The sequence below is a fragment of the Synchytrium microbalum genome, assembly GCF_006535985.1.
Source record: "Synchytrium microbalum strain JEL517 chromosome Unknown SmJEL517_scf0007, whole genome shotgun sequence".
Taxonomy (NCBI): Eukaryota; Fungi; Chytridiomycota; class Chytridiomycetes; order Synchytriales; family Synchytriaceae; genus Synchytrium; species Synchytrium microbalum.
Window position 1 is genome coordinate 124,107 of NW_022158356.1, and position 15,499 is coordinate 139,605.

Here is a 15,499-nt window from a genome sequence, read left to right on the forward strand (position 1 = left end):
ATGATCGTTAGGTTTAGAAGTCAATAAGGTAATTTTTAAAACTTGAGATCAGAGATCAGGCCAACAAGACATTTAGTAGTGATTCCAAAGAGACCACAAAGAGATCCTATCTATTATGCAGCAGAAGCAGGCGGTAGCTCAGCCTCCCTCTCCAGCAGCGGCGAGTCATGCGTCATATACTCCATTTCCGCAGGTAGAGCAGCACCACCTCCATGCTGATGTGACGAAGACACAACAACACCTAAAGCCAGAGCAACTTGATGTATATGGTGATTCTTTTCAGCCTGTTCAGCTGCAGCACTGATAGCCGATGCACTGCTCGTGTCCCGTTCACCACGGTTCTTGGTCCCAGAATTCCTTGGCCTGCCTCGTCGTTTATGTTCAACATCCACACAGTCGAGACGTCCCATATGCGCACATCGGCGACATGGTCGTGCATCGTCACACGCCAGATGAGCCTTTTTACAATGCACACAGGCTTTTCCGACATGTTTTTGTCGTTTGGTGCGTTTGCCTTCACCCTCGGTGCCTTCGGTTCCTGAATCGGGTGTGCCTACGATCGCGTGTATGGATCGAATGGATGATGAGGTTCCAGCGTGGGCTGGGTTGTATGTTGGATCGGCGGGGTCTTCCCGATCGTCTTTACTACGTTTCTTGAGTCTTGGCTTGTCTGGGTTTCCGTCCTTTTTTCTTCGAGTCTTGTTTGGGGTTGCGGTTGATGCTTTGGTGCGTCCTGTCATAGCTAATGAGCGTTCGTATGTTTCGTTTAGTTGGGCTTGGTAGTTGGCTACTTCGTTGGCATAAGACTATGAAAAGATGAGAATTCAATTTGAGAAAATGATCTTCGAATAGGAGCTAAAACCTACGGTGGAATAGGTTCAAGTGCATCACAAGCAAACACTACACACCTTTTCATATCCATAAATATCAGGTCGATACAACACATGATCATAAACACCTTGATATTCTTCACCACCAGCAGGATGCACGGAATTCCAATAATCATGATACGAAGGCATAGGATAAGCAGTACCATTATAAGGATAAGCAGTCTGTCCACCAACAACACTTCCATCTTCACAATGCTGCTGTGGATGCTGCTGATGCTGTGAATGATGATCTAAAGGTAAATGTCCATAGTCATCATGAGCAACAGGCAAATAATGATGCCCTTGATGCGACTGTTGCGAAACATCGTCTATATGAGGTGATGATACCATTCCGGTAGTTATGATGGCTGCGGCTGCAGCAGCAGTATTTAATCGATGTAGACGACGTTTACTTAGTGGGATTATGGGAGCTGTGGAGGATGATGTTGTGGTTGTGTATGGAAGATGGGTTTGTGATGACGATGGGTTGTATGCGTCGATACGGGATGAGTCTAGTCCGGAATGAGATGGTGTTCCGCATTCGGAGGTGTGGTCGTGGGTGTTGCTGGTATTATTGTTTATGTGGTCTTGTGTACCAGCCATACCAGAATATGCGTGTCCGACCACCGACGAGTAGTGGTTGTGGGGTTGCGGTAAGGTGTTGCTTGCATAGTATCCTGGATCGCTTGTATATGCTTGTCCAGTTGTTCCGGATGCTGGTGGATACATGTATCCCTCCAAGTATGGTGCAGCTCCTCCAGCGCTTCCCGAAACTCCTTCTAACTTTGCCTGTCCAATAGCAGGCTCGATTATACCATCGACATTGTTATTAGAGGATGATTGTGTTTGGGATTGTTGCTGTTCATAGTGCGATGATTGTTGAGATTGCTGAGCAGCCTGATGATGCATATGAGCATGGTACGATGAAACGTCGGCATCAGTTGATGCACCATAGTCTGATGGACCTCCATATGGAACCTGGTATGCATATTCTGATGGAACTTCCGCACCACCGCTACCACCATACATATGCTGAGGTTGTTGCTGATGCGGTTGTTGCCAGTCACGTTGCTGGTGTTGATAATAGCTATGATGATCCGAATCTGCCTGATGTTGGTGTTGTTGCGTCACATCGACATCATGATGGGTGTGGTGGCTGTGATGAGCGGGATGGTCGGAAGCCACCAAATGCGATAATGACATTGCGCTGCTATTATGATCGGCTACAGTAGAGGATCCATAACCACCAAAGTGATGGCGCCGACTGATTCCGCCTTGGGATGCATTAGAAGAGGTCGAGTGGCCTTCACCGTTTAATGAAGTTGTGCCGCCAACTCCAGATTGTAATAGTTCAGCAATGCTCTCGTGATGAGGCCCATTCAAATCACTGCCATAATCATCGTATGGAGCCCCAAACATGGTTTTTTTTTTGGAGCGAGCTTTAATTAATGAAGGTGCGTATAGTTTGACGTGATGCTTCCAAGTCTCGAGTTAAGAGGAGACCGTCGATGCCGATATGAGGTATATAGGAGTGGATTACAATGGTCTAATCACGAACTTGTTAATCCTATGTGCCAAAGTGACAAAAATTGCATGAAGAGCTCGTTGCAGAGGGAAGCAACCTACCAAGAATGAAGCCTACTATAGCAATGAGTGAGGTCCAATGAGTTCAGTCTCGAGTGGGATCTACTAGATCTATCTATGTGTATTTGTGAACTTGGTTCTACGCTGCCAAAAATTGGTGTTGGTTTGGTCGTTGGTTGCTAAGAAAAATGAAGGGCTGTTCATTACTTGGTTGAAACACTCACCCCACACGAGCAGCAAAGAAGTAAGCAAATAACTTGATGTGTCAATGTTATGTCTCAATATATCAAGGAACAATTTGATATCAATCCGATGCTGACTGTGCCAGGGATTTTTCACTTTTGGTACGCAAAGTTTGTGTCGGAGCTTTCACAAGCAGGTTGAAAGCTGCATGACAACCACAGACCTCAAGCTCAAAGGTCAAAAGTGCTCCTCGTTCATATCGTGTATTCGTATTATTAAGTATACCTCAGATGACCTGAGTTGTTGTGTCTTGCTACAACTGCGTCCATCAGCAAGCGACTACCCAAAATCAACACCACACATAAAAATGCACGACGTGAACGCTTCCATTTTGTGTAAGACGAAAAAAAGGGTTAAGAACGTATAAACGTTAAGCTAAAGATCATCTGGTCACTTGAGTTCCAATACTAGAAAACCTTCCAAGAAACGACTCTTGCGTGTCGTACGTACTACATTAACGGCGTAGGCTCTCATCCAACCTCATTTCAGATCGCGATACGAGTTGGACTGTTGACTTGTCCTTTTCACGGTTTGTTCACCTGCAACAATTACATTAGCTGCTCCGTCTGCCTTCCAGCTTGTGGGATTATATCAGACATAGACTAATCATTCCATAAGAAACATTACCTAGCAATAACGGTATCAACCATCAAGGATACTGGATTCAGTTCAACTATACCTTCCAAAGTAATTTTTGGTCTGACATGCTCCATCAACAACAAACTTTGGTAGCTTCCTGTGGTCCAATGAGACTGATTTTCGATGTCGATGTACGCGCCTTTTGTACTAGTAGAATACAGATGGAAATCCAACATACAGTGTTCTAGCTAGTATCATTCAGCAATCGTAGAGGTGACGCATCTAGACACATTATCAGTCGTCGGATGAGATTCTGTACTCATTCACAAAATGCTTGATATGTGTTTTTGTAATATGTGTTTTTTTTTTGGGTAGCAAATCCACTCCATACGGAAAAAGTGCAAATCCACAACTTACCTTTACTCTCAGCTTCTTGACATCCTGGATACAACTTTCCCGGCTTCTGAATTAGTAGGTCACAGCGGCTGCTCCAAGTTCAGCACCTGTTAATACCAAAATGAGATTCAGCGACCACGACGGGAAAAAACCGTAAAAATGGTAATTTAATAACACGAATTTATGACACCAGCTCCATTCGTGTTGACAGGCTGAGCATCATTCAGAATCAAAACATTGTTTAAAGCAACAATGCCATCTAATAAAATACTGAGTCTCCAAGATAGACATAGAGCAATCGGCGATCCACCACCATACAAAACGGACAAGTTGTACAAGCCTTGGAGAATCGTAACAGAAACCAACTCATGATCAACCAATAGCAGAGCAAAAAAGCACCTTGTAGACAGAAAGATCTACAGCTCTACACTACCTGCTCATCAAGCTCCGTCATTGCATCAGCAACATGGCTTCGTAATCTCCCCAAAGAACTACACACCATCCTGTCAATATTGTTCATTATCCTGTACCATCATTCAGGTACCTCACTATTAGCGTATAATTTTATGTAGGTTTCTTTAGCTTATATGGTGAGGAACTCAAAATGACGAGATGATGCCTCCTCTCAAGCAAACCATCAATCCATAAAATCTCGAAAATACCACCCATCTTGAATTGAAACGTGGCAGTATCCAAGTACACTCGGACCCTTTCTTCAAACGTTGATCCAAAAAAAGAGCCCAGCTCATTTTCCCAACAACACAGCTACTCCGCCTCCTCTAAACACATGTTCCCAAATGTCGACAGCGAAAATTCCAAAACAACAATATCCATATTTCCAAAGCACAGCAAACTTGTATTCCTCGTAAAACAAATTAGAAACATTACGCCCTCTCTAGCACAATAGCAATACCCTAAAAGGAAGAGTCATTTTGTGAGACAATTGCATGAGGTTCACAAGCGACATATTATCAGATCCAACAACTTGTCTCGACTTTGATTAAGGAGGTGCCGACGTCTCCGCTTTGATTGAGGAAGTGCCGACAGGCAAAAAAAATAAAGCAAAAGCCTCAACAAGCACATACCTGTCCACCACCGATGCAGGCAGCACCCACAGCATATTTGCCATTAATCCTCTTCAATTCGTGTACTAAATGAACAGTGATTCTGGCACCACTTGCTCCCAATGGATGTGCTATGTTTTAACGTGTTAGTGCAACGTTTAGACCTTCTATCTGGCTGCTTTTTTTGGGGCAGCATGTGCCAAAAACCGACATTTCTTTTTGCAGAACATGATAAATAATTTACCAAGAGCAATAGCACCACCATTAGTATTCGTAATGGATCGATCTAGACCCAATTCCTTTTCAACAGCAAGATACTGTACTGCGAAAGCCTCATTAACTTCAACCAATGACATATCCTTCAGCGTTAACCCAGCTCGTCGTAGTGCTTCTTTGATGGCTGGTACTGGTCCAATACCTAGCATTTGTAGAGAAGGAAAAGATGTGAGGCTATTATTACTCGGCGAATGTGAGCTCTCAGCTATTATTACTCGGCGCCTTAGGCACTTTAAAAAGAACAAAGATCCAGCATTTCTTACCCATGATGGTAGGTTCACACCCGACATAATTCCAGCTCACAATACGAGCTAGCGGTGTTAACTTGTGCTTTTTTACAGCTTCTTCACTTGCAACGATTAAAGAGGCAGCACCGTCTCCCATTCCAGATGCGTTACTAAAGGGGACGAAGTACGACAATCAAAGATAAAAAAGAAGATCAAGTTTAGAAACGATATGATCACACGCAACAGATTCTTTTACTCCACGTACCCAGCAGTAACAGTACCATCCTTCAAAAAGACAGGATTCAGTTTAGCCAATCCTTCCAACGTAGTCTTTGGCCTAGCATGTTCATCGACAGCAAATACTTCAGTCGCCTTTTTGACTTTGATTTCAATGGGAGTGATTTCGGCTTTGAATCTGCCAGCCTCATTTGCTAATGTATTGAGTATGATGAGTTGAGTATGGTGGATAGTGACGGAGCAACAACCACTGCAAAAGTCCTCATGGATGTATGACACTTTAAAGGTATTGTCCACGAACGTCCATAATCTTCCAGTCCGTCACGGATGTTAACGTAACAGCTCCACAACTTACCAGCGGCCCAACGTTGCTGACTCGATAGAGCATAAGCATCAGCATCAGCTCTTGAGATTCCATATTTTTTAGCCAAGTTTTCGCCCGTGATTGCCATTGGAGTCTGTGTTGGATACTGGTCAATCAGGGAATGTGCTAATGAGTCCTCCATGGTTAAACTATCGAAGGGATCAAGATTTAGCAAGGCAAAGTTTCATCCTCTGGTTGCACAGTTATATATCTCATCCGACTTGGACACTCAACGCAGGCACACAACGCTCAATACACTCGAATGCCTTACAAACATATATACTCACTCAGTCCCGTATTTCGTCCCCTGCCTAACATTCCTCAACACGAATGGCGCCTGAGTCATGGATTCGGTACCACCAGCCAGCACGATATGAGCTTCACCGGTAATGATTTCCTGAGCCGCCGAGATAACAGATTGGAACCCTGAGCCGCATAATCTGTTTAGTGTGAGGGCAGGAGCGTGAATTGGAAGACCAGCTCGATGTCCCACGTGTCGAGATAGGTATGCAGCATCTGTAATTGTGAGTTTGAAGGTATGAGGTTGAATATTTAAGAGAAAGAGAGCGTGAAAATGTGGTTGGATGTCTGCCACGTACTCGCCCAGAAGCAGAGTCGACTTTTTTTGGCTGATGACACACATGCTCACCCTTTGAGGTTTGAATGACATTTCCGTAAATGACCGAGTCGATGGGAGTTCCTTGAGGCAGAGTCTTTACAGCCGCGACAGAAGCAATGCCTCCCAGTTCAGTAGCAGTAAATCCAGACAGTTTACCGCAAAATGTCCCAAATGCCTGGCGAGATGTGGACGAAGAGTTTGAGCAAAAGGGGAGATAAAAGAAAGATCTTAAATCTTCAGAACGATAAGAATATGATGGATGAGCCTACCGTTCTTTTAGCAGCAACTAAGGGAAACCAGGATATGTCAGCTTCTCAAGTTCCAGCGATGACGTGTCATGGCAGCATAAAGTAGCAAATAGATACGTACCGATATACACATTCTTGGCTAGCTTTGACATGGCGTGAATGTCCTCCTTCCTTGTACCAGCTTATGTGCGTCTACTCTCTCTTGAGGCGAAACGCACAACTTCAACGGCAGACATTGGAGCATTAGAAATGAGGTTGTTTGTATATATCATCACGTGGATAATTGCTATATATAGCATACAGATCAATGCATCGGTAGTAGGGATCGACTATGGCCTGGAATGGTTTAAAGTGTCGATCGTCAAGCCAGGAGTTCCTCTTGAAATTGTATTGAACAAGGAATCAAAGAGGAAGACCCAGTCCATTGTCACTCTACGCAACCATGTCAGATCCTTCTCTACTGATGCTGTCAATGCTGTAAGTGTGGTTGTATTGAAATTGTAATTACATTTGATGTCGCATTTCCACACTCGACGTGGTATACACGATGCTAACGATACACACTTCCACTCCATGATACAGGGTACCAGATACCCACAAGACACATATCTGTCCCTCAAAAACCTCCTCGGCAGAAAATATCACGACAAACAGGCTACCGAATACCGTGACAGCTACCCAAACAGACTACTACCACACCCTCATAGAGAATCATGCTCCTTCAAGGCGGACGACGGCGACATATACACTACCGAGGAACTAGTCGCCATGCAACTCGCATACGCCAAAAGCCTGGCTCAGGACTATGGTGCTGAAGCTGTATCTGGTGCTGTCATTACGGTGCCGCCTTATTTCAACCATTTCGAGAGGCAGGCTATATTGGATGCCGCCGAGATTGCTGGTCTGCGTGTGTACTCGCTCATGAATGATGCTACCGCCAGTATGTAGTCGTGTGTTAGCTTATGTTTTTTTGTTCGTCACCAATCCCACACTGACACCTTCTTCCTCTTAGTCGCACTGAATTACGCAATGACGCGAACATTCGCAACCCCCCAATACCACATCATATACGACATGGGTGCTGGCTCAACCGCTGCGTCGCTAGTCCACTTCCAAGACACATCCATAAAAGACGGAAACCTATTCCGCAACAAGACAGTCCCTCAAATAACCATAAAAGCTACTGGCTCAGACCACACTCTCGGTGGATCCATCCTCGACTCTCGTCTCCTAAACCGATTCATCACCCACTTCCAAAAGGAAAAGTCACTTGATGCGAGAGAATCGCCTAGAGCAATGGCTAAATTGTTAAAGGAAGCCAGTCGGGTTAAACAGGTGCTGTCTGCCAATAATCAGGTTATGGCTTCTGTGGAAGGGTTGATGAATGATGTGGATTTCAAAATGGTGGTGATGAGAAGTGATTTGGAAGAGGATTGTAAGGATGTGTTTGGGAGGGTTACGGCACCTATTGCCCAGGTTTTGGATGAAGCGAAACTAACCTTGGTGAGTTAAACGTAAATCGCGTTTGACGTGCTGTTGGAGGTTTTTTTCTCTCGTTATAAGTGTCTGCAAATGAGCAGCAAAAAAATCAATTCCTGGTTTGAAATGATGATAGACATGATGCTAATCCTCGCCAGAACTTTCCATAGGCTGATATCACATCAGTCATTTTACATGGTGGTGGATCTCGTATTCCTGCTATTCAAAATGCTCTACGTGAATATCTTGGAGAGTGAGTATACGATTAGTTATGAAATAGTCATCAGATTGAGTGGTTTCGTTCATACTTGATAGCTTTTTTGCTCATTGAAACTTGCATCTATATGTAGGTCCATGATCGCTCAGAATGTCAACATGGATGAAGCAGCTGTCATGGGTTCGTGTTATTGTCGTGTGTTACATTATGATTTTGACGCAAACACTTTTCGTTTCAAACAACAGGTGCTGGTCTACGAGCAGCCGCTCTCAGCAAACAATTCAAAGTCCGTGAAATTGGAATCAAGGACGTCAATGAGTTTCCTATTAATATTGTTTATGAGGCGGAGAGCAAAGGTATTGTCCTTGATACTTTGAATTCCGGAGAAAAGCAGACGTTCCCTGGAGTGATCGCATACACTGGATGCAGTGCAGAATCTCACACAACGCTTTCATGTTTTTTGCTCTAGATGCATCCCCTCCAAGAAGTCTTAAAATGACACTGTTTCCTGAGAATGGAGCTATGGGTGCTAAAAAGCTCATGAATTTTCAGAGAAAGAGTGATTTTTCATTTGATCTATCCTACTCGTAAGTACTGGTATTTTATTGTATGTTGGCATGAAGGATTGTTTTTACTTTGGTGAAGTGTTCTGTCGCTGTTGCTTGGTGATAACTGCAATGTCGTATTAGAAAATCGTAGTGTGACGATTCTGTTAGCAATCTTGTGTCGTTCTTGTTTTCATCTGATATTTTTTCACATCCGATTTTACTCACTGCTTCATCAAATTCTAGCAACGAGTCGGTGGTAATCCTACGAGCCCAAGTAAAAGGCTTAACCAGTGCAATAAATGGTGCCAAGACACCATTATTGTCATCGAAAGTCAAGGCAACCGTTGAATTAGCAGATGCTGGAACGCTGCATGTTAGAGATGCTTCTGTATTCTTGGAGGTTGAAAAGAATGCTACTGCTTCAAGTATGTGGTGGTGCATGTGATGACAACGAAGCTGAATTCTACTGATTTTGCTTGGTTTTTTTGCAATCTCATCTCACACTCTTTGAAATTTCCCAATTAGATATATTTGATAAAGTAACCAGCTTCTTTGGTGGAAAGAAATCTGATAATGAGACTGATAAGGATGGTGGTGAAGATCAGGCCAAAGAGGAAGTGGTATGATGCAAAGTATTGTAGCTTATTTTTGCCTTGTGCTAACACCACGTATTTTCTTATTAGGGAGATTCGTCGACAGAATCCAATGCTACGACTTCTGCATCAACAAAGACGACTAGTACTGCTGCCGCTGCTGCATCGGCAAAGGTATGTGCTTCGAATTGGACATGATTGTGGCCAAGAAAAATCTCTCTTCTGTACCAGGATGTGCAAATTCAAACGCATTCGCTCATCCTCGTCTTGTGTTTGCACTTAGGAAACCTCATCCGTTGAGCAGGTGAAGCTTGATGTAACCGTCGAGTATCCAGTGTTTCCGCCATTGCAAGAGTCCGTGAAAGCGACTGCTAAGAAACGGTATGTATGAGAATGAGCGAAAGATGAAGTCAAGACTTCTTGCTACCATTGTTGTTGATTTTTTTTCATCAGACAATTTGTCGCTGCGCACTCACACGTCCGTACACGACCAGATTGTCTAAAATGGATGCAGAAGACAAGGGCCGACTAGCACGAGAAGAAGCTCGCAACACACTGGAAGCCTTCATATACTCTGCCCGTGATTTCCTCCAAGACACCGGTATCCATTCAATCAGCACAGAAGCCCAACGCTCTGCTTTCGAATCAGCCATATCGGAACACCAATCTTGGCTATTTGATTCAGCAGACGAACAACCAACTCACGAATTCGTAACCAGATTAGAGGAATTGCAAAAAATCAAAACCCCATTTGTGACACGACGAAATGAAGTAACTGCCCGTCCTGAAGCTATAGAAGCCCTCCGAAAGGCCATATCAGGCATCCAGACATACATAGAACAAGACCTCAATACCGATAAAGAAGGTGCTTCTAAATGGGATCGCCTGCTTGATGGAATCAAAAAAGTCGAGTCGTGGGTTGATACCAAGTCATCAGAACAGGATCTGATTAAATCACACGAAGATCCTGTATTAACTAGCAGTGATATTGAAGCCAAGGCTAAAGACATCCAGAGTGAGTTTGTGAAGATTGTTAGGTTGGCTGCTGCTGCTAAAGCAAAGAAGGCGAGTGCTGCTAGTGCAAGTGCAGCTAGTAGTAAGAGTGCTGCTGCAAGTGCCAGTAAAGCTGCTGCTGCTGCTGCTGATAAGGCTAAGGCGACACCATCAGTTGCTGATGGTGGTGATGATGAAAAGAGTGGAGAGGGAGGAGGAGGAGGAGAAGGTGGTGACACACCAGTTGTAAATGAGAAGGATGAGCTGTAGCCCTACATATTACCAGCAATTTTTTATCGTTGTATTCCATTTTATAGAAGGAAATGGTGAAGGATGATGAAGAAACATATATAAACTTTTGCACCACAAAATCAGTTGACACGTTTTGACGGATCATTGACAAATGCGAATCCTGTATTCGCACCGCATGCACCATCTACTACATATTAGCCAACTACAACCACCCTATTTACGAGTATAAGCCATCAACCCCAACGCCCTCGCCCTCCTAATCGCCACCGCGACCCTCCTCTGATTCGTAATCGACAGCCCCGTCTTGTACCTCGGCGCGATATGGCCCATCGCGGTAACGAAATTCGACAGCAACTGTACGTCCTTGTAGCAATCCAGTGGGTTTTTACCCGTGATTGCGAAATAGTCTGGTGGTGTGGATGTGCGCTGTTTGAGGGATTCGATGTGCGATGCGTTCAGGTCGGCGGGCTCGTATGTCTATGAGATGATGGTGTTAGTGATGGGATGGCATGCATGTGTATGTATTTTTGATGTTGGTTGAGAAACACATACCTCGCCAGGAGAAAAGAGACGGTTGAAGGCTCCGAATGTGGGTTTGGATGGGACTTGGAAGGATGCTGTGTTGGATGATGTGTTTGAGATGTGGTTGTTTGTCTATTCCAAACGAGACAAAAACATTATGGTAGTTTCAAAATGGTATACCTCCAGCTTTGGTAGCATACAGTCTTGGCAATGAACTCCTTGCTGCACTAGAGTGTATTGTGTGGTGCCATATGCTGGGCAGCATGTGCGGTAGTTGGATTATTCGCGACATTATGTTGCTGGTTTTGTGGTTTTTGGATGTTTTGACGTTTTGTTGCTGCGATGGCTATCACAAGCTAAAGTACATACAAACCAACCAGCCGCATGTTCATTCTCTCGCAAACACAATTTCTTCAACCTTCAAATCTCGCGTTATCTCACAATTTATATGCAACAAAAAGGTCTACATATGGTGCAAAATGCTAATAATATCTACAGCTCCTGCTTCCTCTTTCAAATTTACACTTCAGCTCTCGACTCCTCTTATTGAACTGGACTTGGAGACATCATGAGCAAGATCAAAATGTCTGGTAGAGTTAATATCAGTGAGACTACGAGACTGTATAGTGCAATTGGTGTTGGTTGTGCCTGTAGAGACGCAAAGCGTTAGTAGCCATCAAAGCTTCTAGCCCGTCCGCTATTTTGTCCTCGCCACACAACATTCAACAAATAAAAACACCCCAAACCACACAGCATACCTCCACGAGATCCTTCCTTCTCTTCACATCCCTCAACGCCTCCAACGTTTTATCCAGCTCTCGAATCTCATCCTCCTGTCTCTGCAACGACGAGGTAGCAATAAACAATGTATGTTCCTTTCTGCGAATACGGGTCTTGAGTTCCTTTGATGCGTAGAGTGTTCGATGGATTGCAGCCATTGTGGTACGGAGCTTTGAGTTTAAGAGGAGTAGATCGTGTTTTGATTCGCTGCGTTTGCGGTTTAGGGGGGCTAGTGCCTGTTGTGTTGTTGGTTGATTTTGTTGATGCACAACCATACTCATAGTAACATAACATTAAATAGAGCAGAATAGACAGCCCATGTATACCTCATCTTGAGCCAATAACCTCTCAGTCTGTTCTCTCTGTAGTTCTCTGACAGCATGCAGTTCATGTAATTCAGTGACTATTCTGGTGACGCTGTCTGTCAGGTCCTTGGCTTGTATGGGCGAGAGTAGATGTGTCATGTCGTGCAATGCGTCGGCGAATGAGAGTTGAGATGCCATCATTGGATTATCAGCAATATTCATATAGTCTGTTGAATGCAATGTCTAGAGTTTGGAGAATCGAATACAGAGTTGCTCACGCGCCGAGAGAGCTCGAGACTTGCTAGGAGTTAATTTCATAATTAAATACACGTGAATATTCGTGTTGCTCATTGGTATCATCCTCTTTGAAAAGCACGCTCCACTCCATCACATCCACAGTTTTGCTACATAGTAGGAAACAAGCTATCAAGTTAATTCCGTTGCTGTCACTACACTTGGAACCATGACAAGCCATCTTGAATTCGACTGGTATATCAGTCCAGCAGACAGGTTTCTGTACGAGGGCGAATTCACAAAGTATGCCGTCGATAATCTCGTACCAAGTAAGTGCTATTGATGAGTATATTGGATTGATATTGTGTATTTAAGAGTATAGTGTTGATTAAGGTATACTGAAACTCATATCCCTTCATCACAGTGTCATCAATGGAAACGGTCTTCACAGCATCACGATTGTCACAACAGGATTTCGTACAAGCGTGGCAAGTACCACTATCGTTTCATCTTTGTGCATATTGAACTCAGTGAGGGACAGATGGTGGCATATGATCTAGGAAGCACATGTATCTGTGGACATCGGAGCTCAGACTTGAAGCATAATGCCACACAAAGCTTTGGCCCATTTTTTCGCATTGAAAAGCAACATAAGATGACTCACCATATTCCTTGCAACACTCTCAATACTTACAACCATCATGTATATAGGAACTTTATCGACATTCAAAACACATCAAGTCTCAACAAGGAACAATATGTTGCCTTCTCGCATGTCCTAAACATGAGAAGGAAGGGCAAGACATATCCGTTGCTTCCTCAGAGCCTACGTGAAAAGTTTCTGGCTGATGAGGTATAGTGTATCATACTTGTGTGTGCTTTTAATAGCACGTACTGATATGGTTCTATTTTGGATGTATAGAGCACGAAAACGCTAGGAAGAGGTGCTGCTCGAGGTAAAATACTACAATATCAATTGCGCAGCTATAGAATTTTTTTGCACAATCACAAACACAAACCCCTCCATCCTTCATACAAAACCAGACGACGACCCAATACTCAAAGACCTCGAATCCGACATCCAAACCGCATCCTCATCCCTCTCACAACTTCAAGCCGAAAAGCAAAAGGAGGTCGATCGCCTAGCAACACTCAAAAACACCAAAGAGGAGTTGGAAGGACTGCTGGAATACAAGAGGAGACAGTTAGAGGGTATGAAGGATGAGATTGTGAGATTGAGAAGCGCGAGTCCGAGTGGTGGTAATCCACAGGTTGCTGGCTTGATGAACAAGTTGAGTCAAGACCGACAGACGCTTGTTAGTCGGAGAGAGGAGATACAGCGGACGCTTGATTCTCTGTAAATAGTAATATTGGTTTGATTTGGTGGATGTGGTTGGATGGCGCTTCTCTTCTTTAATATACTTTTTGATGGCGACAAAAAAAGGATGCTACTCATATTGTATACGATGCGTTCAAGCAACACATTCGTGTAAAGAGTCATTATAATTGGAGAGTGAAAAGAGTTATATATTTACAAACTACTAACAAATGATGCAAAAACAAGAAACTGAAAGGTCAAGTCCTAGTCCCTATGTATACTCTTAATCGCAGCAAACACTGGCCGTAAAGCCATGATGCCCGTCACCACCAGTATGGCTAGCGATATCAGCATCGAGTACACACATCCGTATGATACTGATGACGGTATCAATAAAGTCTACCGAATTTTATTGTTGTTAGTATACTTCACACATGGTACAAAAAAGACAGCCAAAAGATGCTTACGCCATACGAGGCACATAAATGCGTCACGAACGCATACGCAGCGGGCCAGTAACTGCCTCTGAAGAAGCCTTGGAAGGCTACCATATTCCAGAATACGTGGAGGAGTATGAAGAGGCTGGTTGTTAACGCTATGAGAGAAGTCGGAAAGTATCAATTCACGCATGTACCTTGCAGCCCCGTTTATTGTACAAGCAAGCCATATTACGTACCACTAATAAAGAACACGTCAACACTAGGACATGACTTGCATGGCAGTATCCCTGGACCAGCCGATTCAACTAGCTGCGTCACGTAGAGTATCATGCCGCTCATTAGGCCGAATCCTAGTCCGCATACTATGTGAATATATGTGGGTTAGCGCCCTCGGTTTTGAAACTATGTTGCATCGCTCCACCAATACCAAACGAGTAGTCAATCCTATCGTATCTCGGATTAGCAGATTCCGATACGAGCTTCAGGCCTTGTTCGGCACGTCTAACCAGAAAAAGTCATGAATCCAGTAATCAATGGTTTTATCCAACAGACAATCAACCCAATAGTGACCTACGATAGCAGCAAGAAAAACAGCCATCTAAACAGCTCCTGGAAGAATACCGCGAGGAAGATGGTGACGTATATTGGTGCGGTTGGAGCAATGTACCAGATTATGGAAGCGATGAGAATGCCGACGAGCCAGAAGAAGGCACTATAGATGAATGGAGTAGTGTCAAATGTTAGAATGGTGTAAAATATAAAGAAATGGATCTGTCTTGGTATGTCAATCAAAGCACCATTCCAAACAAACTTTGAATCAAAACATAGTCACATACGCTGAGATTGTGAGTAGAACCAGTTGGCTCTTTTTGGCTACGTGGACAAAGAATATAGATAGGCCTGGTCCGTATGCTGTTAGTAAGCAGCCAAAGAATGTAGCTAATGTCATTGTTTGCTAAGTGCTCACGATTTCCTCAGATCAAGAGTGGAGCAAGCACGTGGTTTCGTACATGAGACTAGGGTTGAGAAATAATAGAAATGAGTTCTTTGGATGCAAATACACGTATTGACCAGGCAGGATCACGCCAAGTCGAGCTTCTTGTAGGTCAAGT

General features: G+C 43.8%; 6 protein-coding genes across 6 annotated transcripts; 2 read left to right on the plus strand and 4 right to left on the minus strand.

The window, feature by feature from the left end:
* Positions 1 to 113: 113 nt before the first annotated feature.
* Positions 114 to 2,288, minus strand: SmJEL517_g01886 (uncharacterized protein; the record flags this gene model as incomplete). The annotated part of the gene is made up of 2 exons (XM_031167814.1): positions 114 to 806; positions 909 to 2,288. The coding sequence occupies 2 exons, from the start codon at positions 2,286 to 2,288 to the stop codon at positions 114 to 116; spliced, it is 2,073 nt and encodes a 690-aa protein (XP_031026140.1).
* Positions 2,289 to 4,555: 2,267 nt separating this feature from the next.
* SmJEL517_g01887 (uncharacterized protein) lies at positions 4,556 to 6,858 on the minus strand (the record flags this gene model as incomplete). Its single annotated transcript, XM_031167815.1, has 10 exons — positions 4,556 to 4,585; positions 4,757 to 4,866; positions 4,980 to 5,153; positions 5,275 to 5,408; positions 5,504 to 5,669; positions 5,831 to 5,988; positions 6,127 to 6,355; positions 6,489 to 6,633; positions 6,728 to 6,744; positions 6,828 to 6,858. The coding sequence occupies 10 exons, from the start codon at positions 6,856 to 6,858 to the stop codon at positions 4,556 to 4,558; spliced, it is 1,194 nt and encodes a 397-aa protein (XP_031026141.1).
* A 97-nt stretch (positions 6,859 to 6,955) lies between these two features.
* On the plus strand, positions 6,956 to 10,806 carry SmJEL517_g01888 (uncharacterized protein; the record flags this gene model as incomplete). Its single annotated transcript, XM_031167816.1, has 12 exons — positions 6,956 to 7,183; positions 7,289 to 7,646; positions 7,719 to 8,209; positions 8,356 to 8,438; positions 8,536 to 8,582; positions 8,648 to 8,758; positions 8,872 to 8,989; positions 9,194 to 9,375; positions 9,476 to 9,570; positions 9,634 to 9,717; positions 9,827 to 9,924; positions 10,038 to 10,806. 12 exons carry the CDS (start codon positions 6,956 to 6,958, stop codon positions 10,804 to 10,806), a joined length of 2,664 nt encoding a protein of 887 aa, XP_031026146.1.
* Positions 10,807 to 11,001: 195 nt separating this feature from the next.
* Positions 11,002 to 11,602, minus strand: SmJEL517_g01889 (uncharacterized protein; the record flags this gene model as incomplete). Its single annotated transcript, XM_031167817.1, has 3 exons — positions 11,002 to 11,265; positions 11,341 to 11,405; positions 11,491 to 11,602. The coding sequence occupies 3 exons, from the start codon at positions 11,600 to 11,602 to the stop codon at positions 11,002 to 11,004; spliced, it is 441 nt and encodes a 146-aa protein (XP_031026147.1).
* A 1,256-nt stretch (positions 11,603 to 12,858) lies between these two features.
* Positions 12,859 to 13,990, plus strand: SmJEL517_g01890 (uncharacterized protein; the record flags this gene model as incomplete). Its single annotated transcript, XM_031167818.1, has 5 exons — positions 12,859 to 12,958; positions 13,054 to 13,114; positions 13,341 to 13,482; positions 13,552 to 13,585; positions 13,674 to 13,990. The coding sequence occupies 5 exons, from the start codon at positions 12,859 to 12,861 to the stop codon at positions 13,988 to 13,990; spliced, it is 654 nt and encodes a 217-aa protein (XP_031026227.1).
* A 221-nt stretch (positions 13,991 to 14,211) lies between these two features.
* Positions 14,212 to 15,336, minus strand: SmJEL517_g01891 (uncharacterized protein; the record flags this gene model as incomplete). Its single annotated transcript, XM_031167819.1, has 6 exons — positions 14,212 to 14,346; positions 14,415 to 14,542; positions 14,624 to 14,749; positions 14,815 to 14,888; positions 14,962 to 15,099; positions 15,224 to 15,336. 6 exons carry the CDS (start codon positions 15,334 to 15,336, stop codon positions 14,212 to 14,214), a joined length of 714 nt encoding a protein of 237 aa, XP_031026226.1.
* Positions 15,337 to 15,499: the final 163 nt, after the last annotated feature.